Source organism: Populus euphratica, unplaced genomic scaffold (assembly GCF_000495115.2).
Source record: "Populus euphratica unplaced genomic scaffold, PopEup_1.0 scaffold332.1, whole genome shotgun sequence".
Taxonomy (NCBI): Eukaryota; Viridiplantae; Streptophyta; class Magnoliopsida; order Malpighiales; family Salicaceae; genus Populus; species Populus euphratica.
Genome location: NW_011500218.1, coordinates 14,873 through 40,657, shown reverse-complemented (window position 1 = coordinate 40,657; position 25,785 = coordinate 14,873). Strand labels below are relative to the sequence as shown.

At 34.2% G+C, this 25,785-nt stretch overlaps 3 protein-coding genes across 5 annotated transcripts; 2 read left to right on the top strand and 1 right to left on the bottom strand.

Moving 5' to 3' along the window:
* Window positions 1–1,720: 1,720 nt before the first annotated feature.
* On the top strand, window positions 1,721–8,462 carry LOC105112248 (uncharacterized). 2 transcript variants are annotated; one of them, XR_839717.1, is made up of 4 exons: window positions 1,721–2,097; window positions 5,953–6,083; window positions 6,795–7,529; window positions 8,376–8,462. XR_839717.1 is itself a non-coding variant. In XM_011007877.1 (3 exons), the coding sequence occupies exons 1-3, from the start codon at window positions 1,875–1,877 to the stop codon at window positions 7,455–7,457; spliced, it is 1,017 nt and encodes a 338-aa protein (XP_011006179.1). In that variant the 5' UTR covers window positions 1,721–1,874; the 3' UTR covers window positions 7,458–7,595. The 2 variants fall into 2 exon arrangements, 1 of the variants encoding a protein (XP_011006179.1); XM_011007877.1 differs by lacking the exon at window positions 8,376–8,462 and having other exon boundaries at window positions 6,795–7,595.
* On the bottom strand, window positions 8,438–12,570 carry LOC105112250 (probable serine/threonine-protein kinase At1g54610). 2 transcript variants are annotated; one of them, XM_011007879.1, is made up of 7 exons: window positions 11,652–12,570; window positions 10,879–11,163; window positions 10,423–10,740; window positions 9,907–10,134; window positions 9,384–9,484; window positions 8,899–9,286; window positions 8,438–8,662 (listed from the first exon to the last, which is right to left on the bottom strand). In XM_011007879.1, the coding sequence occupies exons 1-7, from the start codon at window positions 12,093–12,095 to the stop codon at window positions 8,462–8,464; spliced, it is 1,965 nt and encodes a 654-aa protein (XP_011006181.1). In that variant the 5' UTR covers window positions 12,096–12,570; the 3' UTR covers window positions 8,438–8,461. The 2 variants fall into 2 exon arrangements, with proteins under 2 accessions (XP_011006181.1, XP_011006180.1); XM_011007878.1 differs by having other exon boundaries at window positions 10,423–11,163.
* Window positions 12,571–18,671: 6,101 nt separating this feature from the next.
* On the top strand, window positions 18,672–22,253 carry LOC105112247 (11-beta-hydroxysteroid dehydrogenase-like 5). Its single transcript, XM_011007876.1, has 6 exons — window positions 18,672–19,015; window positions 19,988–20,180; window positions 20,358–20,443; window positions 20,563–20,694; window positions 21,272–21,436; window positions 21,799–22,253. The coding sequence occupies exons 1-6, from the start codon at window positions 18,803–18,805 to the stop codon at window positions 22,018–22,020; spliced, it is 1,011 nt and encodes a 336-aa protein (XP_011006178.1). The 5' UTR covers window positions 18,672–18,802; the 3' UTR covers window positions 22,021–22,253.
* Window positions 22,254–25,785: the final 3,532 nt, after the last annotated feature.

Genomic DNA, 25,785 nt, shown 5'->3' with positions numbered 1-25,785 from the left:
CCCCCATCATAGTGGTGAGGTGCGAGTTTGTTGGCGACGCACGGTAAAAAACAAAAAAAGTCTAGCTATTTGTTTCTTAAGTTAAATTAAGTCCTTATTCTTTTTTATTGCAATGTATTTTGTCTTAAATCAATTATTGAGTTAATTTATTGTTTCAATTTCTTCCCTTAATACTTTATTTTTATATCAAATTTAGTCCCCATTCTTTTAATTGCAATGTATTTGATCTTGGATCATAAATTAAGTTAATTATTTTTTCAATTGCATCCCTTACACTTTGTTTTTATATTAGATTTGGTTCTCATTATTTTCATTATGATATTTTTCATCTTGAGTCATTTTTTGAATGAATTTGTCTTTGGATTTCTTCCCTTAACATTTTATTTTTATATCAAATATGATTTTTATTTTTTTAATTGTTATTTTTAGTTGGTTTTATCATTTTCTTAATAGAAATTGTTTTTCAATTTCATCCATTATGATTTTTTTTATATCAAATTTGGTTCTTTTTTTTTTCAAATCTACATTTTTGAATCATTTTTATTTTTTTTTCATGTTTATCTCTAATTATTTTGGTTGATTTATAATTTTACATTATTTTCCTTTTGCGTCCTGCGATGTAATCTAGTCTCATGATATATGTCATAAATTTTGAAAGTTATATTGAGTTCGCTTTAGTTATTTTTAAAAATTTTATTTATTATAACACCTCACCTTACTAGCAAGATATTGTCCGCTTTAGGCCTTCCAGTCCACTCAAATCTAGGGTTTCCACCTAGATCCCCCTTATGGTTTTATTTTTGACAGTCATGCATGACCTCAAAACACGTCTTACTAGTAAAAGTGAGCATGCATTTATAAGACCCTAACTTTAAACTCTTGCTTCTGATGTGGGATCTTACAATCTCCCCACCTTAAGATGAGCTGTCCTTGATTTTGATACCAAATGTAACACCCAATCTCACTAGCACGATATTGTCCGCTTTGAGCTTCCTTGTCCAACCAAATCCAAGGCTTCCACCCAGGTCCCCCTTATGATTTTGTTCTTGGCAGTCATGCATAGCCACAAAACACGTCTTACTAGTCAAGATGAGCATGTACTTATAAGGCTCTGGCTCTTGACGGTCTAGCCCAACATGCTGGATATTGTCCGCTTTGAGACTCCTAGTCCATCCATTTCTAGGCTTCGACCTAGGTCCCCCTCATGGTTTTATTTCTGGCAGCCATGCATGGCCCTAAAACGCATCAAACATACTAGCAACCAACACCGTTTATAAGGCCCTGACTCTAAACACTCGTTTCTAATATGAAATCTCACATCCATTATTATTATTGAGTTCGTTGAAAATTAATTTTCTTTGTTTTTTTATATTTGAATTCTTTTGTGAATTTGATTTTTTTATTTTTCCTTTCAATTTAATATTTTTTGATATTTAAAGTTTGATATAATACTACTCATGAGTTTTAATGACTTTACTTAATTTTATTATTGTTTTTTAATTTTTTTTATAAATTTTTATTTTTATTTTATCGTTTTATATTTTGATATTTTGATTAGATGATTATTACCATTATATATATATATATATATATATATATTAAATCGTTGATTTTTTTTTAAAATTTTTAAAATATAATAATAACACTTTGACATTAGCTTTTTGAACGGTAACGAAGGCAAAGCATGTAAAATCAATCTAATTATTTATTATATCCGTTAGCCACCAATCTTCTTCTCTCACACGCCATCATCATTTAAAACGTATAATAAAGCAGCCCATTTTTCAAGAGGAAATAAAACACACTCACTTCCTCTCACTCAATTCCATTTTCCAGGAAAAAGCAATTTCTATTTCTGTATCCGTTGGAATAGAATGATGGATCTGTGGGCAGTCCATGTAAAGAATACAACTGGAAGCCCTTTTTGTTTGAGAAATCATTCAATTCCAGAGAGATCATTTGTTTCCTCCAATTTTGGGAAATTTAGGGTTTTGAAGCATAACATTTCTTCTTCCGGGTATCATTCTTTGGGAGTTAAAGCTATGGCTAAGAGGAATAGTAATGATAACTCCAATTCCTCTTCTTCTTCTCCTTCTGGTGCGTTTTTTTTGTTTTATTTTGTTTTTGATATTAAGGTTTTTATTCATATTGAAATTTAGGGTTGAATTATTGGTTTGATTTGTGTTTATCATTTTTGGTATGGTTTTGATGATACTATGTGATTTGATATTTGTATTGAATAAAAAAGAGATTGAGATTGAATGGATGAAAAGAAATGGACTTTATTTAGTGTAATTTTTTTCTTCTTATTTTTGTTTTTTATGCAATTAGAGAAATCTGAAGGGATTGGAAAGAGTGAATCCGAAGAGAAGTGACCCGTTTGGATTTGGTTGACTTTCTGAGGAAGGCAAATTTTTGGTGAAATTATTAAAATTACTGCTATGGATAATGGAATTGTAAGTGGATATGTTGAAATCTTAAATCTGTAGGTAAAAATGTCATGGAAAACCCAGTTCCTCTAGTTTGTGTGATTTAAAGTTTCGGTTGATTTGGACATAGACTGTGCTCTAGTTTGCTTGGCGTAATTGGGTAGCAGACTTAGGCTGTTTGTTTTTGTGGTTGAAATTGCGCTTAGGTGCATTTCAAAAGTGTGTTTGACATGAAAAATATCAAATTGATGTTTTTTTAGTGTTTTCCAATGATTTTGATGTGCCAATACAAAGAATAAAAAAAATAATTTTAATGCATTTTCAAGCAGAAAAAAACTCTACACCACAATACCAAACACACGCTAACTCTTTATGTGGTTAAGTTGTAGGCGGCTGATTTTCTGGAAGGATTATTATGGTTATTGAGATCAGCAATGCTGCTTCTCTTGTTAGAGATAAAGGTTGTAGCTTTAGGGTTTTTGATAAGTGAATTGTTAACTTTTGCTTAGAGTTTATTTAGTCAACCAGTGCATTGATTGATAAATTTATTATTGAATTTTGGCTTTGTTGTTGCTGCCTGATGTGAAATAAATTGTAACTTTAATAAATGGAAAGAAAAAAATGGAAAATTGGTTGGGCTAGAGCATGTATGATATCTTTCGAAGACACCAATCCTTTCAAGATCCCTAAGATCTCCCCTCTACAGCCTTATCAACTCCATCTCCTTCATTCTCTAGGATGGCTGAAAATAATATTTTAAAAATATATTCTGATTGTGGAGTTTGGTAGAATGGATGAAAAAAACTCTTGTGCGATAAATTGACCTGTATAAAATACTTCAATTCATCATATACAAGATTCATGCAAGACTCGACTCAAAGGGATTTTGAAAGGTTAAAGTTAGATATTTGAATATTAATAGAAATTTAGTAGTGTTAATTTTTTCATTACAAACTCTCCCAGCAGACTCCCTACATTCTCATGAACTAACATCTTGCAATCTTCAATATATTTATCACGTGTCTCATCAAGAATATAGGAGAGTCGCAAACCAGTGCTTGGCCTAGCAGTGGAAGGGGCTTGTCTCCTTCCACTGCACCTGGGTTCGAGCCCTGGCGTGCACGCCTGTCACCTCTGCGGTGCCTTACATGCCTACTGGATTTGCAGGGTATTCAGTGGGCCGTGGGGATTAGTCGTGGTGCGCGCCTGGCGTGCACGCCTGTCACCTCCGCGGTGCCTTACATGCCTACTGGATTTGCAGGGTATTCAGTGGGCCGTGGGGATTAGTCGTGGTGCGCGCAAGCTGGCCCGGACACCCCACGTAAAAAAAAAAAAAAAAAAGAATATAGGAGAGTCTATTAGAAGCCTTTGCTAGAAAAATAACATAATTCCGGACTAAATCTCGAGAGCAGTGACATGGATTATTTTCCTCCATTCAATTATAGTTGGGGCCACCACATTGTGAGCTAATTTGGTCCTAAATTATTTTTTACCACTTCATTCCATGTTATTCTTGCTGTACCACACCTCATATTCACGAGATTTACTTTTATGGTACTGTCCTAGCAATGACCTGAATTTTTATTATTTTCACAATTTAGGGTACATAAAATATTGATTTGGTTCAATCACATGTTTTGGGCGATCCAAGTGATTGCTAGTTTGATTCTATGTAAGAAAATCTCTATATTCACCCTTTTACTTCACTTTATTCACTTTCATTGCTAAATGAATCAATATGGTGGAAACACAAAAAATGATTTCATAAGAAACTAGCAAGACCACAGCAAGGTGGAGGTGGCATCTATGAGGGTATGATAGTAAGGTTATGTGATTATTTATGGAAACACCCATACTTGTAAGTGGAATCAGATTTTCCTTGTAAAAGAGGTAAAAATTCTGGTATCAATTACAGGAGTAGGTTCAAGGTTTATAGCTGTTGTAGGTTCTGTATTATGAACAGTATCATTGGGATTTTTCTTCTGTGTATTATGCTAATTGATGGGATTCAATGATTGGGGTTTTTAAGGGAAATTGTTGAAGGTTTCAAGAAGTGACAATTCTATCTGAAATTTGATTGCTTGCAAACATATTTTTATAGAGTATTTAATTGATCTTAGCTCTGAAGGACCTGGCTGCTAATTCTATCAGCTCTTTGAGTCCCACATCACATACTTTTCAGTTTTGACAACCAAATAAATTGCTGCTAATCATTTGTGGTCAAAGAATCTGGGTTTTACCAAATTAATGGTGTCTCTCAATGATGCAAGCAGTTACTGTTTAATACAGTCTACTCATCACCACTAAGAGATGGTTGCATGTGTGCTTTTCTGCCAGATTTCCCAATTGTTGTAAATATTTGATAGAAACTTCCCTGCTTATTTAGTTCATCCAATTGTATGTATGCCACTGTGGAATTATGTTTGCTTCCTCTAATGATTTAGTGATTGATCACTATTGTTTCCTTATCATTTTATATTTTTTCAGTGCTATAGTTTAATCATCATGTTTGTTGAGGACATTTGCCATGTTGAACCAGTCATTTTGAACCGTCATTAGAGTATTACATTTTCCCCTAAATAAAACAATAAGAGATAAAGAAAAGAAAGAGTGGTAATAATCATTTTTCATTATAAATCTTTCACTAATACACCATTATTACTGATGTTACCTGCTTTCATTAGCCATGCTCATTGAGTTTGTTCCAGTAGTTCTAGAAGTGGATAATACTATAATATGCATGCAGATTATTGGAATACATTACTTTTATTCACATTTTTTCTTTAGGGACTGGTTGCATCTGTTACCAAGGGGATAGATTCATTGATTTGGTTTGTTATTTTATTCTTTTCCTTGTTTTTGGGGAAATATGTAGGGGCGAATTAAAGGATATTTATACACTGCATGTTTAAAATTCTGAGTACAGTTGTCTTTTTTTTGTACCCTTTCTAGTACACCCTTTATTTCATTCTGGCTGAGAATCAGCACACATAATGACAGATTTGCTCGTTTTGAAAGTTATACTATTGTTTTTGTTATGATTAAATGAACACAGCCGGAATGTGATGCCTTGATCGTGAAGGAAAGTTAGTATATTGAATTTTGAGTTAATTATAACTTAGTTTTGTAGTTTATGAAAATACATTAATTAAACCCTGTAGTTTATCAAAAACAATTAAATAGTCCTTTGACTTGAGCTAACCATCTTTAATTTAGTAGTATTTTTATTTCAAAAAATGCCCTTTTTTTCTCACCAATCTTTCCATCCTATCTACATGTCTTTTCCTCTTTCTATTTCCCAAAATAATAAATAATTATAAATTGGAAAAAGACATGAAATAGACGAAAAGGATGGAGTTATAAATGGATTTAAAAACATAAGGATTAAATATATAGTTTCTGAAATCATGATGACTAATTAATTAGTTTTGCTGTAATACGGGAACTAAGTTATATAATTTACTCTTGATTTTTTGTCTGCTAAAGTTGCAAATTAATTTAATTTTGCATGGTATGTGTACAGGAAATGGAGATGGCTCAAAAGGAAGTAACCATCCTGATGGGAACAAATCCAATGACTATGCTTCCCAAAAGTCTCACAGGGTAAACTTGGACTGGAGAGAGTTTAGAGCAAATTTATTTGCTCAGGAGCAGGTGAACTTTCTTTACTTATTGGGCTGTATATCTGTTTTGTTTTGAATGTATTAATTATGAAGCTCTAGAAGATGACTTTTAACTTTCATGTTATGGCTCACCGTTTGACCCTTTATATTTGGACAATATAAACTTTCATTTGCTGTCACACTAGATCTTTAGATGGTCCAGCATAGCAGCATGAATTCCCATTTGATTTCTACCCTGTCTAGTTTGTTCATGAATGAGCTGCTCCATATAAGGAAAAAAAATAAAATCTATTTCATGATTTTGTGGAAGAACTTGATTTTCTAGCTCCTCCTGGGTTCTCACTTCTCAGTAAATGGCTTGGTCCGTCAGAAAAGGGGAAATAACTTAATTAACATTTGAAGCATTTGATTGTTTTTGTATGTTCCTACACTGTTTCCATGACCAAATGAATGACCCCAAATTTCCCTAGAGGTTATGAGTTATTCTCTGGTGTAATTAGGTCAACAAAATTTCCCTAGAGCTTATTGTCAAGTTTGCTTGTTCTTTTTAACCCCCCTGGAAGCAATAGTGCCATTTTGTAGTTATGATGGATCTAGCTTCCTATCAGATTGGTTCATTCACATAGCGATGAGTCAAAACAGACTCCATGATTTTATAACATGAAAATCTGAGTAATTTGATGAAGATGTGAAATTTATGCTGTATGGACTTCAAAATTTGCACTTGGAAGTGTTTTCACAGGAAGAGAAGGCAGAATCTGATGCTCACAGCCAAACTGGGACACCCCAAGAGTCGAAACCCCTTGGCCTGAAATGGGCCCACCCTATTCCTGTACCTGAGACTGGTTGTGTCCTTGTTGCTACAGAAAAACTTGACGGAGTTCGCACTTTTGAAAGAACTGTTGTTCTCCTCCTCAGATCTGGAACCAGACATCCACAAGAGGGACCATTTGGAGTTGTCGTTAACCGTCCACTGAACAAAAAGATTAGGCAGATGAAGCCCACAAATATGGAATTAGAAACCACTTTTGCTGATTGTTCTCTTCATTTTGGTGGACCTCTTGATGCAAGCATGTTTTTATTAAAAAGTCGGGAGAAGAAGATTAAAGAGTTCGAAGAGGTGATCCCTGGCCTGTGTTTTGGTGCTGGAAATAGTTTGGATGAAGCTGGAGCACTTGTGAGAAAAGGGGTGCTGAAGCCTCAGGATTTCAGATTCTTTGTCGGTTATGCTGGGTGGCAGCTAGATCGGTTGAGGGAGGAGATTGAATCAGATTATTGGTATGTGGCTGCATGTAGCTCAAATCTGATTTGTGGGGGTTCATCAGAAAGTTTATGGGAGGAGATTTTGCAGCTAATGGGTGGTCATTACTCGGAACTAAGCCGAAAGCCCAAGCAGGATATGTAGGTAATTATGAGCTATCGGTGTTCCTGAAATCAAGAAGCCGTTCCTGAAGCTAAAGCCAGATATGTAATTAAGGTAATGAAGCTAGATGTACATAAACTTACCATCTTTATTAATTAGAATCTCTTTTTTCTCCTCTCATTTTCCCGTAATAACCTGGGTATCACGGCTCTTTTATGTATCGATGAACTCTTTAAAATCACTTAAGAAAAGTTACGCAAGTCTCCCTGTTGCAATCAATCCTTGTTGAAAGTTATTTCTGGACAATTTTCGTAAGTGATTTCGTATTTCTTAAGTGATTTCTGGACAAGGACTGACTTCTTTGGACAATTTTCAACTGGGATTTCTTATTTCTTTAATTTAATTTATTTCTGGATGCGGATTTCTTGTTTATTGTGAAAGGCTTGGATTGTTACAGTCAACAGGCAATAAAAAACACAAAGCATCATTTAGCCATTAAACTACATACAAGTCGACTCCTAGCACAACTGAGCTTTATGTTCATTAAAATAAAATTGGAATTGCCAGGTGCCGCCCTCCACACTCCAGTCCCCATATGAGCTTGGCAATCATATAGATTAAGCGAGTGATCATCTGTAAGCATCTATGGATCTCATCACGAAATCTTGACGGGCTAGTGTCCAAATTACTAGCAGGGAGAATGAAAGTACATCTGTTCCAGTGTTTTCAGTAGTTACTTGCAAGATGCTTTACAACTTCTGAATACCGTAGCTGCTAATTAATCAACCCTCCTATCTTACTATACAGAACGAAGTCCTCACCATTTCATGTATTTTCAAAGAAATACAAGAACCTCCCTCCCTCCTTGTCAAAATGGAGTCTCACAATCCCCATTCATATACAATTTCTATCTCAGTGAAGCTCACAGTGCATTTTATATCTGCTTTTGCTTGATGGCAGGACAAAGAAGCTTCCCACTTGAGAGTGGTTCTGCAGGGTGAGGAGAAAGGCACCACGAGGATGCGACGGAGTAATTGTTTTGAGAATTACCCTTTGTATCGTCTGTTGTTGTGTAGTTGCCCATAACCATCAAGGTTATCTCTGGTCCCCGACTTTTCAAGACGTGCTTTACGAACGGCCTGCTGGATTTGTCTATCGTGCTCTTTGAGTATTTCTTCCATGTTCCCCCCAGGAGGCATCAATGGTCCAGAATAATGGATTCTGGTTTTCCTGGGAACATACCCCCCCTGAAACCAGAGTTTCCATATTTGTTAAACGATCAAGAACAACACAATAACGCCACAAATCAACGAAATGAAAAGAAGGATAAAAAACTATGTATGAAGAAATAGAAGGAGATAAGATTGAGATAAAAATGTGAAAACATCTTAGCACTTGGATGAATTTATCGTTTTGATTTTAACATTCAACTGTTTGATAGAATTTTTTTTGAAAAATAGATGAAGGTTTGATGATTCTTTACCATTGAAGAATCTCTGCTCGGAGGAGCCTTTTCATTCTTCTTAAGAGAGGAGCTAGACATCTCCCCTGATTGAGACTCGTGAGATTTCTGTGCCCTCAATTCTGGATTATTTCTTGAAGAACCTGCACTTTTATTTGACGACATTCCTGCTACTGCGGAAGGGTGAATCATTGAAGTAGAGTGCTCGAAACCATTCTGCTTCGATACTCTTGGAGGCTCAATTCGGAACCCAGTCCCCGCATCCTCCAGGATATAATATTTATAGCTGGAACTTGCAGTTTTTGGCTGTGCCTGAGCAGTGAATTCCGGAGTGGGAGCTTTCTTAGTATCTATTGAACCCCTTCTGACAGATTCAGGTCCTCGTCCTTTTACAGCCTCTGCTCTTTGCCTGAAAATATCAGAATGTCAACAGGATATTTAATTTACTTGTGAAATTGCTAATGAAAGTTATCGAAGATTACATTTCCCCTCAACATGTCACATACCTTCTGGCTTCCTCATCTCGCAACTTGGCATCCAGTTCTTTGCATGGAGAATATTTTGGTAGACTTGATGGATCAGAAGGGAGGGGCTCTATTCTGAAGAACTGAGAAAATTTCAATAATAATTAAGCCGATCCAATTCAATGGTCTAAACGCTCGTCAAAGGCAATCTGATTCAGTTACACTTTCATTCAACAAGGACAAATTCAGGAAGCAACTAGTACTAGATGTAACAAATGATTCAGTTTATACTTCATTCGGATAAAAAAGTTTAAGAGAATTTAGACAGGAAAACTCGACTTGGGTGGCCAAGAGTAAGCTGCTTTTCACCAGAAAATGGTTTACAAGTCAACTAGTGACTGCTGGAAGCTATATGATGTTATATCGGTGCTTTAGGTTTGATGTGCACGACTCCGATAACATTGGTGCTTTAGGTTCGATGTGCACGACTCCTTAAGCAGATTATATTAAGAAGTTTTTGACAGGAATTTGGTCTAAAATAAAATAAATTATTAGAAATAATTACCTCACTTCGAATAGCTGAAGTGGCTGAACCTCGGTCTTGTGGTTCCATTGACAGGAGCTTATCAACAAGGGTCAAAGCTGACGGAGGGAAATGTTTGAATGTCTCAGTAATACATCGTATGTAAGATTGCTGAGGTTTGAAACTAGTTGCATGTGGAAACTTTGTCTTCTGCCAGTAGATCTCAGAGGGTGAACCACAAAGCTTAAAAATCTTATGCATTTGCTCTACCTGTAATCATTAATTAAGACGATAGTTCTTAGGACCGAATACAATACTGTGGAGTAGATACTACAAAGTCATGCATTGTGAATGAACATCCATGATACGTTAACACTTTTCTTCTGATTATTTCATGTAGGTGCTTAACTGGGCATCTTGAACTTGCGTGGAGATATGAAAAATACTGTAGAGCTTAGAAGGAAGTTGAAGATTCCAAAGTACGGAAGATTAGTAATGCTTGTTGCCCAGTGCTGGCTGAGATGCAAGCAAGATGCCGTACATGCAAAATGAGCTTACCTCTGTTCTTCCAGGCATGATAGGCTTGCCAGCGAATAATTCAGCAAGAATGCAACCAGCACTCCACATATCTATGCCAGGTCCATACTCTGTAGCACCTAGCAAAAGCTCCGGTGCCCTATACCAGAGAGTTACTACGCGACTTGTTAAAGGCTGACTCTGATCAGGATGATAAAAAGTTGCCAGACCAAAGTCTGCAATCTTGAGGACTCCATCGTTGTTTATCAGAAGATTTGAGCCCTTGATGTCTCGATGCAAGACACCTTGTTTATGGCAGTGCTCAAGTCCAAGTAGAAGTTGTTGCACGTAGCATTTGATCTGCAAGAACAAGTAATTTCCTTGTAAGACAAGACATGAATGGCAAGTTGACGACGTTATATCACTTTCATAGTAGCAGAAGAAGCTAATTTCCAAGTATGAATAACCGTAAAATTGAACAGATAAGAACATAGGTACCTGAGGTTCCGTAAACTTGATGCTAGGATTTGCTGCAAGCCCAGCAAGGTCATCCTCCATGTACTCAAACACAAGGTACAAGCTCCCTGACATCCTCGAAGTGACTATTCCTTCAAGTTTCATAACATTGGGATGGTCAAGTTTACGCAAGTTAACAATTTCCCTAGCCATGAAGCGGACACTTTCGGGATCCATGTTGACAAACCGCACCTTCTTCATTGCAACAATTTTTCCAGTTTCAAGGTCACGAGCCTTGTATACAGTACTGTAAGTTCCTTGTCCAATCTGCACATGATTTCATTTAGAAAAGAAAAACATAACAAGGCCTTAAATGATACAATCCAGACCATGTTTGCTAATTTCCCTTGTGTTTGTAGCTAGAAATCAACTTTGCACGCACATATGCAACTGATACACTAGTTCAGTAAATATTTCTTTCAATCAGAATTTCTGCTCCATAAATGTGTCTGATTCTTCAGGACTGCTATAAATCTAATACAAATGACTGACTGTGCTTCTCTAGCATCCTAACATTTTATTTAATCTTTCTCACTGCATGCATTTTTAACTGGTTATAATGAAATTTATTTTCTTTTAGTTTTTTTTTTCATATGACTATTTCATACATCTTAGCAGCATATTAATATTATCCAAATGCTAAATCTTAACAACAAGAAATGCTCAAGATTACAGTTTTTTCGTGTCACAACTTCAAAACATGTAAAACTATCTAATTCAACAGGCAAGTGAAAATAAGTTTCACAAGCATGAACCTTGTCTAGCTTCTCAAATGAGTCTGCTCGTCGAGGCAGCCACCCTTTGACGGCTTCACCAGCAACTGCTGTTAACCATTCTGGCCATGCTTCCCTTTCAGATCCATGACGTATGCTAATCATCATGCTCACACGTGGTTGGTCGTCATTGGACTCTGAATCCATTGTTATCGATCTATTGTGTCCTTTAGTCTTCACATCAACAAGTTCCCTTTCCTTTTCTCCTTCTTCCAATGAAACAGTAACATTCCCGACATTTGCCTTCGACACACGACGCACCGATCTATCTTTTTGGCCAAGAAAATCTACCAACATCTCTTCTTTCTTGGATATTGCAGGAGCAACCATTTGCACAGAAGACTTATCCACCCCTGTCTGCTTCTGATCATTCGTATTGCTATTTACATCTTCTTCGGCAGCTCCTTTTGAGCAAATGCAGCCCATGATCTCAGCTCTATCCCAACAGAACCGCTTTAAAATTTCCCAAAACCACCACCACCACCACCACCACCACCCTTTGCCGTTCTGCTGCAATGAATATTTAAATTGGTGCCCTTGGATTTATGCTGGGAACCCAAGTTTACCATTTTTGTCAATCTCACAAATCAATGGAGCATTGGCAAATATCTCAATATTGTAGTTGCTCTTAAAACCAAGATCTTTGTGCCCCTTTTAGGAAACACAATCACTCTATCCAAGCTTGCAAGGCTTTTTGAAAAGCACGAGAGCCAGCACAGAATTTCCAAATGGGAATGTTGTCGACGTCAAGAAAGCTAGGCAAGGATATCAAAGAAGAGACGATTCGAATGAAAAAGATAACACAAAGACTACTAAGGAAATAAAATCCAAAAGAATCAATATATGAATCTTCTATTGTAAGAGAATTTTGGACAAGGGAAATAAATCTAAACAGACCAGGAATCCCTGCACAGAACAGATCAAGAAATATGGCTACACGTACTTTTTCCCTTTCCCAACAAGCAATGTTTGATAAGAGAAAAGAGAAAAAGAAAAACAGCATCCACAATATTGTTGTATAATGCAGGAATTCTCGCAGGCCGTTCTGGGTCAGAGGTTTTTTTTTTTATAATAAAAAAAACAATGAAATTTCTAATTCTATTTTCCTTTGGGTGAGTTTAATTTGGTTAGCTTAGAGAGTAGAGATTAGAGACAAAAGGGTGGACAGACATTAATGAAAAATAAAAAAAGATAAGAATATCTGGAAAGAAGAAGGTGCGTGAATCTGGATAGTCCCTAAAAAGCCGAGAGGCCAAAGAATTTTGGGATTTGACAGGCTGTGTGGTTGCCTTTTCAGTTTTCTTGCGCCATTGCCATTGCATTTCTCATCCCTAACCCTAACTAAAAAAAAGAAGAAAGAGAATAAAGAAAGAAAGAAAGGGTTGATAGCTAGGGTTGGTGAAATCTTGAAAAGTCGGCCTTGAGAGACAATCAAGGAAAAGAGTGGGCTGCCTGAAAGCACAGACGTGCATGGCAGTACGTGAGTTTAACGAGTGACGTGTGCTTCTTCAAGTCAACTCTTCCATTCAAGAAACAACTCTCTCTTTTCCACCAGACAAGCATGGCCATTAGTATAGTAAGCAGCACGTCGGAGGTGATCATAATATTTTTCTTTGTAGAATAGTCAATCTTGATAATTTTATTTTTATAAGAGATATGAGCAAAAATAATAAGGATTTTTTTGCCAGGAACAACATGCCCAGCAAAACCCAATTAACCTCCATCACTCAAATATGTTAAAGATTTGGGTAAATTAAAATAAAAAAATAAAAAATAAAAACAACGTTACTCCTTGCCAATTTACGCCATCAATTTGCCCTTAGGATTGCTTAAAGTCACCCTTCCATCTAGTCCCTCTTAAGAATAATAATTAACAAAATCTTCAAATAACTCTTACGCCATGAATAATATTTTTTAATATATATACATATAACTTAAAACACAATGTATCTTTAACCTATGTAACGAGTTTTTGGCTAATAACTCCTAGACTAGTTGGGCTTAGGGCATTATTTGTCTTTTTAACTCTACGAGCTTAGTAACTCGGGTCGCACTTATTTTCCTTTTTAAAGATATAATCATTAACCTTTTATTTGTAATTAAAAATATTATTAGTAAATGAAAATATCTGATAGTTTGTAACTTGAAGGCAGTATAATTAAAATGCCCATAAAAATCCCATAGTATTAGCTAATTAGTTTGTCAAACAAAAAATTGGTAAACAGTTTTTTTTTATTTCTTATTGGATATTTGAAATAAAATTAAAAAAAATCTTAACTCGAGTGAATACAAAATTCAAAATTTTCCAGCATCAAATAAATAAAATAATTGGAAGAATCGTTTAATGATTTATTTTATAAAGTTTTAATTATTGTTATTTTAATCACTTTTTTATGAAATAATATCTGATAATATGATACATGTCCTTTTCTAAAAAAAAATATTAATAAAAAATTACATTAATCATGAATGAAAAGACGTTCGTTATCTGACAAATATTCAAATTATAGGTATCCAATTACCTAAATTAGAACTATAGAGATATTTTATAAAAAATCAATACTACATAGACCTTTAGTGTTAGTTAACCTAACATAAACCCCATATAATTTGGTAGTAATATATGGAATCGCTAGGTTTTTTTTTTTTTTTTTCCAATCTTATATGTGCTAAACTATGTATTTTTGAGATCTGTGTAACTACATGTCCAAATGAAGAAAAAAAACACTATATAATAATGTATATTTATGTTTGTTTGATATTTTTTGTTTTCAAAATTAAATATTTTTCATTTTTTTTTATATATTAACACTATTTTTTGGTTGGATTTAAGACAAGTCATTTACAAATGAATTGATGTATTCATTTAAATTCTCTTTCTCCTCGATACGGCCCTTCTTGAATTTGCATTCGAAAAGCATGTAATTGAAAGTAACCAACTTACCATAAAAGTTAATTCTTTATCAATAAATAATGTTATTAAATCTTAGGATTACTCAAATTGTTAATTTAGTTTGGTATTCTAAGTATCTTTTGTGACTGTGATTTTAATAAATAAATTTTTTAAAAATATTTTTAATTTTAATTTTAAAAGGGTATATTTTAAAAATAATATGTTTGATTAAAACTATAGTGAGATGTATTTATGCATACAAAATAAATAAATAAAATAAGTTTATGAATTAAAAAAAAATTATTTTCACTTCTATAAAATTAAAATTTAAAACATAATTATGTAAAATACTCAGTGCAAAAAGCAGAAGCTATTTGGCTAGCGAAATATATTTTTTATGTGGTTATGCAAAAATTAAAAGTTACCACAACATCAAATAATTTTTAAATTAATAGATAAATTATTGAATCATTCATAATATTATTCTACATAAATGATAAAATGGTAAGTTCATAATTTTTTTTAAAAAGATATTAAATTCTAGCTCCATAAACCATAGCCTATACTTTTCCTTCTTTTCATTTCCTTTTATTTTAAAAATAAAATTGAGTTAGTACTTGGTCAATTGATATAACCGACTAAGTTTGGTAAGATATGATTAACTTTTATAAGTCTCTTGCGAATCCAAATTTTAACATCAACTTGGACCAGCCATACAAAACCTTTATTTTTTTTAACAAAATAACACTAAACACCTTAATATCTTTAGAGGTGCCTCCATCCAACTTTTTCCAATAATTAGCTTCAATTCTATTTATTTTTTTATTTTTATTTTTTCTTACTCTTTTTTTTCTTTCTTCTTTGCTGTGAATTAATTTTTAATTAAGACTCAACTTATGATAAAACAACAACTATTTCTATCAAATAAAAACTGAAATTCTAGATCTCAAACTCTTTAAAAAAGAATGTCTATTCTAGGAAGCATCACCGAGTAGAAAAGGACAAGAGTTTAAAGAAAATAAATATAGAAATTTAAATATACTAGAAAAAAACTAAATAAAAGCAATAAAATAATAATAAAACCCTTTGAGTAAAAGATAAACAAAGTTGCATGAATTAAATATATAGGGTTAGCCATCATTCACAGTGATTATATAACTCTTTTTATAGTATTATAAAGTTTGAGTACTATTTAACTAGGTAATCCTAATCTTACACACATATACACACAAATAAGTTCTTTTTTTTACTAAATACAACTTTTTTTTACTAAATACAACTTTTTTTTACTAAATACAACTTTTTTTTAACTAAATACAACTTTTTTTACTAAATACAACTTTTTTTTACTAAATACAACATGAATCCTAAGCTAACTTATGACCTAGACTAGTTATTCTATTGATGACTTTTGTTTTGAATAGAACTATATTTTCTAGTTATTCATGCATGTTCAGAATTTATTGGTTGATCACTTCTTCTTAGTTAATTGTGACTTCTAGTTGCTTAGTCAATCATTCTTTCTACTCTCTTAGTCATTCAAGGAATTTTACAACTTTGTCGATTCTTTTAATTTATAGTCAATTTAAGCTCTCTTGTTATTTGTTATGAACAATCATTGTTTTTATTTGGATGACACATACTTATTTATTTTTGGTGTAAACACCTTTTCCACCTTTTCTTATTTTATTTGTAAAACTAGAATTTAATTTTCTCTGTCTTTTTTAATAAAGATCTAATAGATTATTTAGATTATATTTTGTATATTTTATGAATGAATCCCAATTTCTATTTAGATTTATGTATTTTTCTCTCTTACAGAGGGTTATATAGCCTCTCAATCAAAAAAAGTATCATAAAGATTTTGGGTTTTGAGTAAAACTTCGTAATTTTATAGGAATTTTAGAGGAATTCAATAGGAAAATTGCCCTATTTAGCACTACACATGCATAGATGACAATATTTGATACCTTTTAGGAGATGTACCTAGAAGACCTTTTTGTTGGGAAAATTTATATTGAGTTGGAAGAAGGAGATAAGTAAGGTGATTTCATAATTATGAATGGTTACTTATTTCATGGTGTGCAATCATGTATTCCTAATTATTTTATATTGAAACATATCATCCATGAGATGCTTTGAGAGGGACACTTTGGGCATGAAAAGACCCTGGTCTTAGTGTCATCAGATTACTCTTAACCTAAATTGTTAGGTCATGTATCAAGCTTTGCGAAGAGGTGTGCAATTTGTTAGTGATCTAAATGTGTCTTAACAAATACTAGTTTGCATACCTCATTATTAGTTCAAGATACTCATTGGTTGGATATCAATATGGATTTTTGGTTGAGCTTACCATATATCCAACAAGCTATGGGTTTGATCTTCATAGTTGCTGATATGTTTTTAAATATGGCTAACTTTATTGCTTGCTAAAAGAACATAAATGCTTCTCAAATAGGCCACCTTTACTTTAAAGAGATGGTTCACCTACATAAAGTCCCCATGTCCATCACCTTGAACTAGGACATGAAGTTTATGAGTAAATTCTAAAGAAGTTTGTGGAGAATTCTTGGTACTTAGAAAATATTAGCAATGCTTATCACCCTTAAACAAATGAACATACAAAAGTGGTCAATTTGAGCTTAAGGAGTTTACTATATTGCTTGGCATGAGACAAGCCTAAGCAATGAGATATGTAGCTTAGCAATAAGTAGATTTTGCTTATAATAGGTCTAGAAATTGGACTACCCAACTGAGCCTATTCAAGATTGTATGAGAATAAAATCCTAAGTTGAGCATATCAAACAATATATTATAAATAATAATGCTAAGTTAAAGCCTAATTTGATACTCATTATAAGAAGGTCATATTTGAGGTAGTTACTTTGTTTGGGAAATTCATCCTCATGATAGGTTTTTGACGGGGGAGTATCGAATAAGAATAAAGGAATTTGTGAATCGTTATAAAAGATCAATGATAACCTTTATCAACTCTGCCTTCCAAGTCACTTAAAGACTTTTGATGTTTTTAATATGCAAGATTTATAACCATACTTGGTGGATGATCATAACTCATAACTCATAACTTAAGGATGAGTTTTTTTTAACTTAGAAGATTGATGTAGGCGAGTCAAAATAATCTAAAGTATCTAAATAGCTAAACGGGGATTTGTCACCAATGGATCATACAAAAAGCCTAATAGACTTCTATATGAACCAGTGAGATAGAACAAAGTTTAAGAAAAGGTTTAAGAAAAGACCTGGTTAGGCCAAACTAATATCTTGACAAAAAAAGGCTAAACTTTCTATCCAACCATTTAATCATGCTCAAATTCTGTGAAATGATTATATAGGTCTAGTTCTATAGAAGGCCCTACTAACTATAGCCACTCAAGTTTTGAGAACTCTCAAATTCATGAAGATGTTGTTTGAGTTAATTTTATTATTTCAACTTACTTTTCACAATTTCATGTTAATTTTTAATTTTGTGTTATTTTTCTTTTTAGTTTTAGGATTCTTATATTTTTACTTTGTAAAGTTTGATTTCTAACCTATTTAAAGGGTTGTAAATTTCTTAAAATGATAGACTACATATTATGTTTCAAAATTAAATCTATAAGTTAGGTTTTTGTGTGTATAACCCTGCTTGACCATAAACTTGTTATTTTTACTTCTTGTTCACAAGTCTGTGTTTCCAACAATGACACTTTGCTTAAAAATGCCATGGTAATATCCTGTTAATTTTTTATATTTTTTCTTTTACTCTCTTTTATTTTAATTTTTAACTTATATCCTTGTCAATGGCTTTGGAATTTGTCCGTCCTTGCATAAGACACCAAAATCAATCAAGCTAATTTTGAAATTGATTAATTCAAAAGAAAATAAAAGTTTCAGAATTTTTGTCTCGTATTTTTCAACCTTCTTTATGTTAGCTAGCTCCGTGGACAAAAATCTTGTCATCATCGGATCACATTTGTTCAAAATTTGAAAATCAAGATGGTGCTGCACTCTAGAAAAGAACATGTGGTGATGCATGGCAGGTACCATACAAGAACATCCAAAAGTAAGTACGGCATAAATTCGTCGCATTGCTAACTATGCTAACAACACGTGTGATAACACTCTTTGTTGCATGGAATTTTGTTGTTGATCACGTAGCACTACATGTCAACAACCAAAATTCATCCTTCTTATCATTTAATCTTTTATTTTATGTTCCTTTTCTGATCATCTCTTGCAAATGATCATACTCTTCATTAATCTTTCTGCCATGAGTTTTATAAACTCTGTGTTGAACTGGATGGTGCCTCCTGCTAGCTTGGTGATGCTAGCATGTTCATGGCCAGCCTTATGCTTTATCAATACATGTGAGTGGCTCTACAAATCTTTCTTTAGTGAGGATATGGAGGATAAAGTTGTTATAATCACTGGAGCTTCTTCTGGCATAGGAGAAGTAAGTAACCCCCTTCCTTCTCAAAGCATAGGAGAAATCTCTCGTTTTTACTTATTTCCGGTGCTCTATTTGCAGATTTAAGTGTTTAATTCTGTGATTTATCTTATTAGAAATTTTGAGTAATTAATTATAATGCAAGCTTGTCTCTATTCCTTATTAGATGGCCGAATTTAAGGATCAGATTTCCAAAATTCTAACTTGGAAGTATGATCTTTAAATTCTATTGAAACACAGGAAAGGGTTTTTATAGGATGGAGATGGGTTATGTCCTTGTTGTAATCAAATCAACTAGACTTCCAGATTATGCATTCTCAGTATCTGGAGATTTAAATTAGAAAGCCAATGCCATTCAAGGAAAAGGGTATCAAGCAAATTGACTTGCCTATGTAAACAAATTTAAGGGATTTATTTGAAGTGATCAAGTGTATGTTGAATGCTTAGACAAAGCCACAAAGATAGAATAGAAGTACATGCATGGCAAACAGATAGTTTTTGGTTGAGCTAATTTCAACCAAGAGTTCTTGAAATTGTTAAGAAGTGCATGAAGGCAGCTTGTGTTGCTGCAAATTGTTAAGAACTCTACATAAATTATATGCAGAGTTCTCAATCATAACCTGAAAAACACAGTGATTTTATCAAGCCTTCACTGGACACATTCTGCAAACTCATAGCAGAGGCATTTATGAAACCACTTGGAAATGATGTGGTCAAATTATGTATCAAATAGAAACCAAAAGACTGGAAATTATACTGGTGATAGAATCATAAACTCCTGCAATTTTTTGTACATCAACAAAAGCTTGTTTGTTGCCATGCGTGGAGGCCAAACCCATCTTTACCAACTCCCCCCATTCCCAGTTTTATTTTCTTCCCATAAGCGATGTCGATATTTTACAATAGCTGCTGCAGTCGTATATACAAGCCATTGCAGTGTATTGATCATTTAAATGAACTTGCTGGTTGTAATTGCAGCAAATTGCATATGAATATGCGAAGAGGAAAGCAATTCTTGTTCTGATTGCACGTAAAGAGCACCGGCTCAGAGGGGTCAGTGAGAAAGCTAGGTATATTGGTGCAAAGCATGTCCTGATTATGGCTGCAGATGTTGTCAAGGAGGATGATTGCAGGAGATTTGTCAATGAGACCATAAATTACTTTGGTCGGGGTATGTCTTGTATCATCGTTAATTAATGAATTCAACTGGATATTATAGCCAACAGAATCAGTGTTTTAGGAGATTCCTTAGAAGCAAATTTAGATTCCAATTGGAGCCTAACAGAAAACCCTGCTGGTCTGCCTCCCTCTCTATACTTCATTCTGTCTTTCTTGCTTTTTTATGCAGTGGATCATCTTGTCAACACAGCTAGTTTGGGACATACATTTTACTTTGAAGAAGTAGGAGACACCTCTGTGTTTCCCCATTTCTTGGTAAGGGCAGATCTAGCCTACATGAATGAGTAGATAGTCCCTGTAGATTATTGACAGAAATGGTCTTGTTGAGAATAAATTTTCCTAAAACATTGTGGGATTTGATTGTTCATTGTCAGGACATAAACTTTTGGGGAAATGTCTATCCAACTTATGTGGCTCTTCCATACCTACGTCAGAGCAATGGACGAGTTGTTGTTAATGCAGCAGTTGAGAGCTGGTTACCTCTGCCGAGAATGAGCTTATATGCTGTGAGTATATACAAATCAAGGGAACTTTTGTTTTCAATGCATCTTAGACGTAAAAAAAAACTAAAAATTTGGTATTTTTTATAAGCATACCATTACTTTGATCAAAATCTGAATAGTTAGAATGGTTACACTTAAGATTTTAATATTAGTTATCTTTATTGATTGTCCCACAACATACCTTTGGTTGAGCTGCATTTAGCTATACAAAACACATTGTCTGCAACAATTCATTATTGCTACGATTAGTGCTAGATTACACTAATTATCCTTCACCAAAACCAAAATGATAGGAACAATGGCAGGCTAGTGAGGTTCAATTTTATGGACATCATTTTTCTTGTCTGTTCGTGTCATGCCGTTAGACTTTATTATCCAGTCGACTATACTTGACTGGTACTTAGCAGCTGCACAAGCACAAATAATAGGAGTGAGTGTGTGTGTGTGTGTGTGTGTACTCATGTCCCTGTTTCATCCTCGTCTTTCTCTTGAATATTTCACCAAACTCCACATTAAATACTTCATTATAAATGGCTGAGACATCATTATATTCTCTTACATTTGTTACAATTTTTTATAGGCTGCAAAGGCTGCCCTGGTGAGCTTCTACGAGTCACTGAGATTTGAAGTGAATGGAGAAGTTGGAATAACAATTGCATCTCATGGTTGGATTGGGAACGAAATGAGTAGAGGCAAGTTCATGCTAGAGGATGGAGCTGCGATGCAATGGAAAGAAGAGAGGGAAGTAAGATTTTGCTAGCAAACTTTTCTCGGGATATGATTTTCTAATTATTCTGCTACCATCTGTTACTGGTAATTCTAGTTTACAATACTATTTTTTAATTGAAATTCTCCAAAAAGTAAAATTCATATGCATACTAGGAATATTCTTCGATCCATCAATGGCTTCAAAAGATTCAGGGCACATTGGCAGACTGCGAGGCAGTCACTTGTATCAGCATGGTTTTTCTTATTAACAACAGTGACAATCGAAGACAGGATATGCAACACTTGTCTTTATCTAGAGTAACTGTTGAAGTTTGAATGTTATTTACACGAGAAGGTGACTCTGTAATGTTTTCCTGATACATTTCCCTTTGGTTTTAGGTAAACGGGACTGGTGGTCCAGTGGAGGACTATGCAAAGATGATTGTGTCGGGAGCTTGCCGAGGACATCAATATGTCAAGTACCCAAGCTGGTATGACATATTCCTCCTTTACAGGATGTTTGCACCTGGAATTCTCAACTGGGCTCTTCGAATGTTGCTTGCACCGAATGGTTCAAGAAGAACGTCTCTGGTAGGCACCGGGAGACCTGCATTAATTTGAAGGCGGCGGATCTCCAAGGAAACTTCTTACTGGTCCTCTTACCTTCTTCCATCCCAATCCCGAGCAAACGCAGATGCAGAAACTGTAATAAAAAGAAAGAAAAAGCCTCGTCTCAGTAATCAATCATGCATTTGAGCTCTTTTATAGCTGGTTTTGCTTACTTACTGTCCATTTGTGGCTTTGTGATATTTTATGCTGAGAATAAACTGGAGTTCTCTTGTGATTTGTTCAATTACTTGTCTTTTATCCTTCGTATCATTACGATGATTCGGGATGGCAGTCGCTACACACCAAAAATCAAACCACAAGGAAGAAGGCTATCCATCCCCAACACTCCAAGCAAGCTTAGAAACACACCATCAAAAGGAGCCAACAAGTTTGCTTGACAGAAGTAGGAATGATAGTAATTGTATTATGAGTAAAAGTGGCTTGAGCCTCACGGCTAATAAGTTAAGCCTTCCACCTAGAAAGCCTTTTCTTACTCTCATCAAGATATTAGCAAAGAAAGCCTTTATTGTGTGTGGTTCTACACCATGTGATAGTAAAATTATCATATTAATTGTTAAGAGGCAGCAATATAGCTGTCTCTTGAAATTAAAAACATAATGCTCACTATTCATAACAGATTTGAAAGAGAGAAAATAGAAGAGAGAAGAGAAAAAGGGAGGAAGAAGAGGCAGTTGTACTCTCTGCCTTTATTTTTCGATTCCTAGCTCGTTCACCATTGGATCGAGCTGCGATTTTGACAATAGCTTATAAACATGTTACTCTTCATTCTGAACGGTTAGATCAAAGATTGATGGTGTAGAAACTAGCCATTTGACAAAAAAAAAGGCTGTCAGTATTGTGAGTTTTTCTCAAATACTTCTTCTTTAATCTTGTTGTTTTCCAAGAATAGATTGTTCTTGATGATATGTATGTTGCAACCCTTAGTTGAATACAAAAAAGAACAGTTGTGAACCCATTATTTGTTGATAGTGAAGGTTTTTAAGTGGACTACAGTCTCATGATTTTTCTTACATCAGGTTTTCCACATAAAAATCTTGGTATTGATTTGTGTGATTATTATTTTATATTTATTGATTGCTTGATCCTAATTTTGATTGCAGAAAAAAGAAAAAAAATTAAAACTTGTGGATTGTGAATTGAACCAGGTAGATTGATGTCCTGTTATTTGTTCCTAGTTTTCCTAACTAAGTGGTATCAGAGCACTGGTTGTATAGATTAAATTTCTTGTGCAATTAAAATGGAAAAGGAAGATTCGGGCATGATAAAACTCACTTCCTCTAATTATTTTCTATGGAAAACAATGATGGAGGATCACTTATATTGCAATGATGTGGCTTTGCTACTTGAGTGTAAAGGAAAAAAGTCTGATAAGATGGATGAGGCAAAATTGAATGGGTTTAATAGAAAGGTGACTGCTTATGTTAGAAAATGAGTATCTTCTAAGTCCATTAATCATATTTCTAAAGAACATGACTGCTATACAGTTTGAAAGATGTTGGAAAAAACCTTTCCTAAGAAGAGTGCACAAAACAAGGCTTTTGTAATTAGAGACCTTGTGAATTTGAAGTATAGAGATGGTGAAGATGCTTTAGTGCATATAAATGAATTCCAAGGGTTCTTAAATCAGCTATCATTGATGAATCTTGAGTTAACCGATGAGATGCAAGTACTAATCCTATTGAGTTCATTACCAGATAGTTGGGAGACTTTAGTGGTGTCACTTAGCAATTATACTTCGAATGGAAAGATCAGTTTGAAAATAATGAAGGATAATATCCTCAATAAAGAGAAGAGGAGGAAAGGGATAAGCAGTTCTGAGTCTCATGTACTTCTTATAGAAAGTAGAGGGAGAAGTCAAAGTAGGTTCTCTCACGACAAGCAAGGTAGAAAATCTAGCAATAGAAAAGGCAAGTGGAAGCCAAGAGGAAGATCTCAGTCAATGAAGAAAATTAAATATTATTATTGTGATAAACCTGGACATATTCAAAACGACTGTAGAAAGTATAAAAAAGATAAAAAAGGTAAAGATGAAGACAAGAATGAAGAGAATGGTACAACTGCAGTTGTATTTGTATTTGATGGTCATGTTGCCATTGTTTGTGATGATGGTTATGTGAATCTTGTATGTTAAGATACTACCTAGGTTGCAGATTTAGCAGCTTCTTACCATGTCACACCCTAACGTGATCTTTACACATCTTACACTGCAAGTGACTTTGGTCAAGTTAGAATGGGAAATCAAGGGATGACTAGTGTTGTGGGAATTGGAGATATTTGGTTGGAAACCAATACTGGGTGCAAGTTGTTACGCAAAGATGTTAGGCATGTGACTGATATGCACTTACACTTGATCTCTACAAGTACTATTGATGAAGAAGGTTATCACAATTACTTTGGAGATGATAAATGAAAGCTCTCCAAAAATTCTTTAACTGTTGTTAAAGGGAAGAAAATGGATCTCTACATATCACAAGCTAAGGTAATCAAAGTGGAGGTAAATGTAATTAAAGATTCTATATGTCACAAGCCAAGGTGATCAAAGGAGAGGTGAATGCAATTGAAGATTGCTCTACTGATTTATGGCATAAATAGCTTGGATATTTAAGTGAAAAAGGCATTGGCATCCTTGCCAAGAAGAACTATCTTCCATTAAAAGGTATGAATTTGAATACATATACTCATTGTTTAGTTGGTAAATAACACAGAGTTGCGTTTCAAAGATCACTTTCACATAGAAGATCACATATTCCTGATTTAGTTCATACTGATGTTTGCTCTATGATTGATAAGTCTCTTGGAGGTGCATTGTACTTTGTCAGTTTCATTGATGATCACTCTAGGAAAATTTAAGCCACATATTTAAAATCCAAAGATCAGGTGCTTGATGTCTTTAAAGATTTTTATGCTAGAGTTGAAAGAGAAACTGATTGAAAGCTGAAATGTATTCTAGATGACAATGGTGATGAATATAGGGGTCCTTTTGAGAAGTACTACAGGGAATATGGTATCAAGTTAGAGAAGATAGTTCCTAAGACTCCATGGCAGAATGGAGTGGCTGAGAGAATGAACAGAACAATTGTTGAAAGAATTAGATGTATGCTTTCTCATGCAAAGTTGTCTAAGTCTTTTTGGAGTGAGGCAATAAAGGCTGCAGTTGCTATGATCAATCTTTCTCCATTAGTTACTCTTGACTTTGATGTTTTAGATAGATTTTGGAAAAGATAGGATGTCTCTTGTGGACACTTGAGAGTATTTGGATGTAGAACGTTCATACATGTTTCTAGGGATGAAAGGTCTAAGCTTGACAGTAAGACAAAGCAGTGTATTTTCTTGGGCTCTAAAGATGATGAATTTGGCTATAGGTTGTGGGATCCAAAGGAGAAGAAAATTATGAGAAGTAGAGATGCTATTTTCTTTGAAGATCAAACCATTGAAGATTTGAATAGAAAGAGAAAACAAAGTCTACTATTTTTATTCCTTCTAATTCAAATCTAAGACCTACTCCACAATTACCTTTGGTGCCTGTTAATCATGGTGGAGATTTGCAAAATGATGATAAATGGTGGTTTTCTTATTGAGCCATTAGAGATCCTGAATCAACTAATAATGATATTGATATTATTCCTAAACAGGTTATGTGACACGACTAAAAGATTGATGTCTTCTCCCAAGTGCAGGAGTGTCGAAGTAATAAATAACCCGGAAAGACCGGGGTCGAACCACAGGGAGGTTAATTGTAAAAATTATAAAAAACAA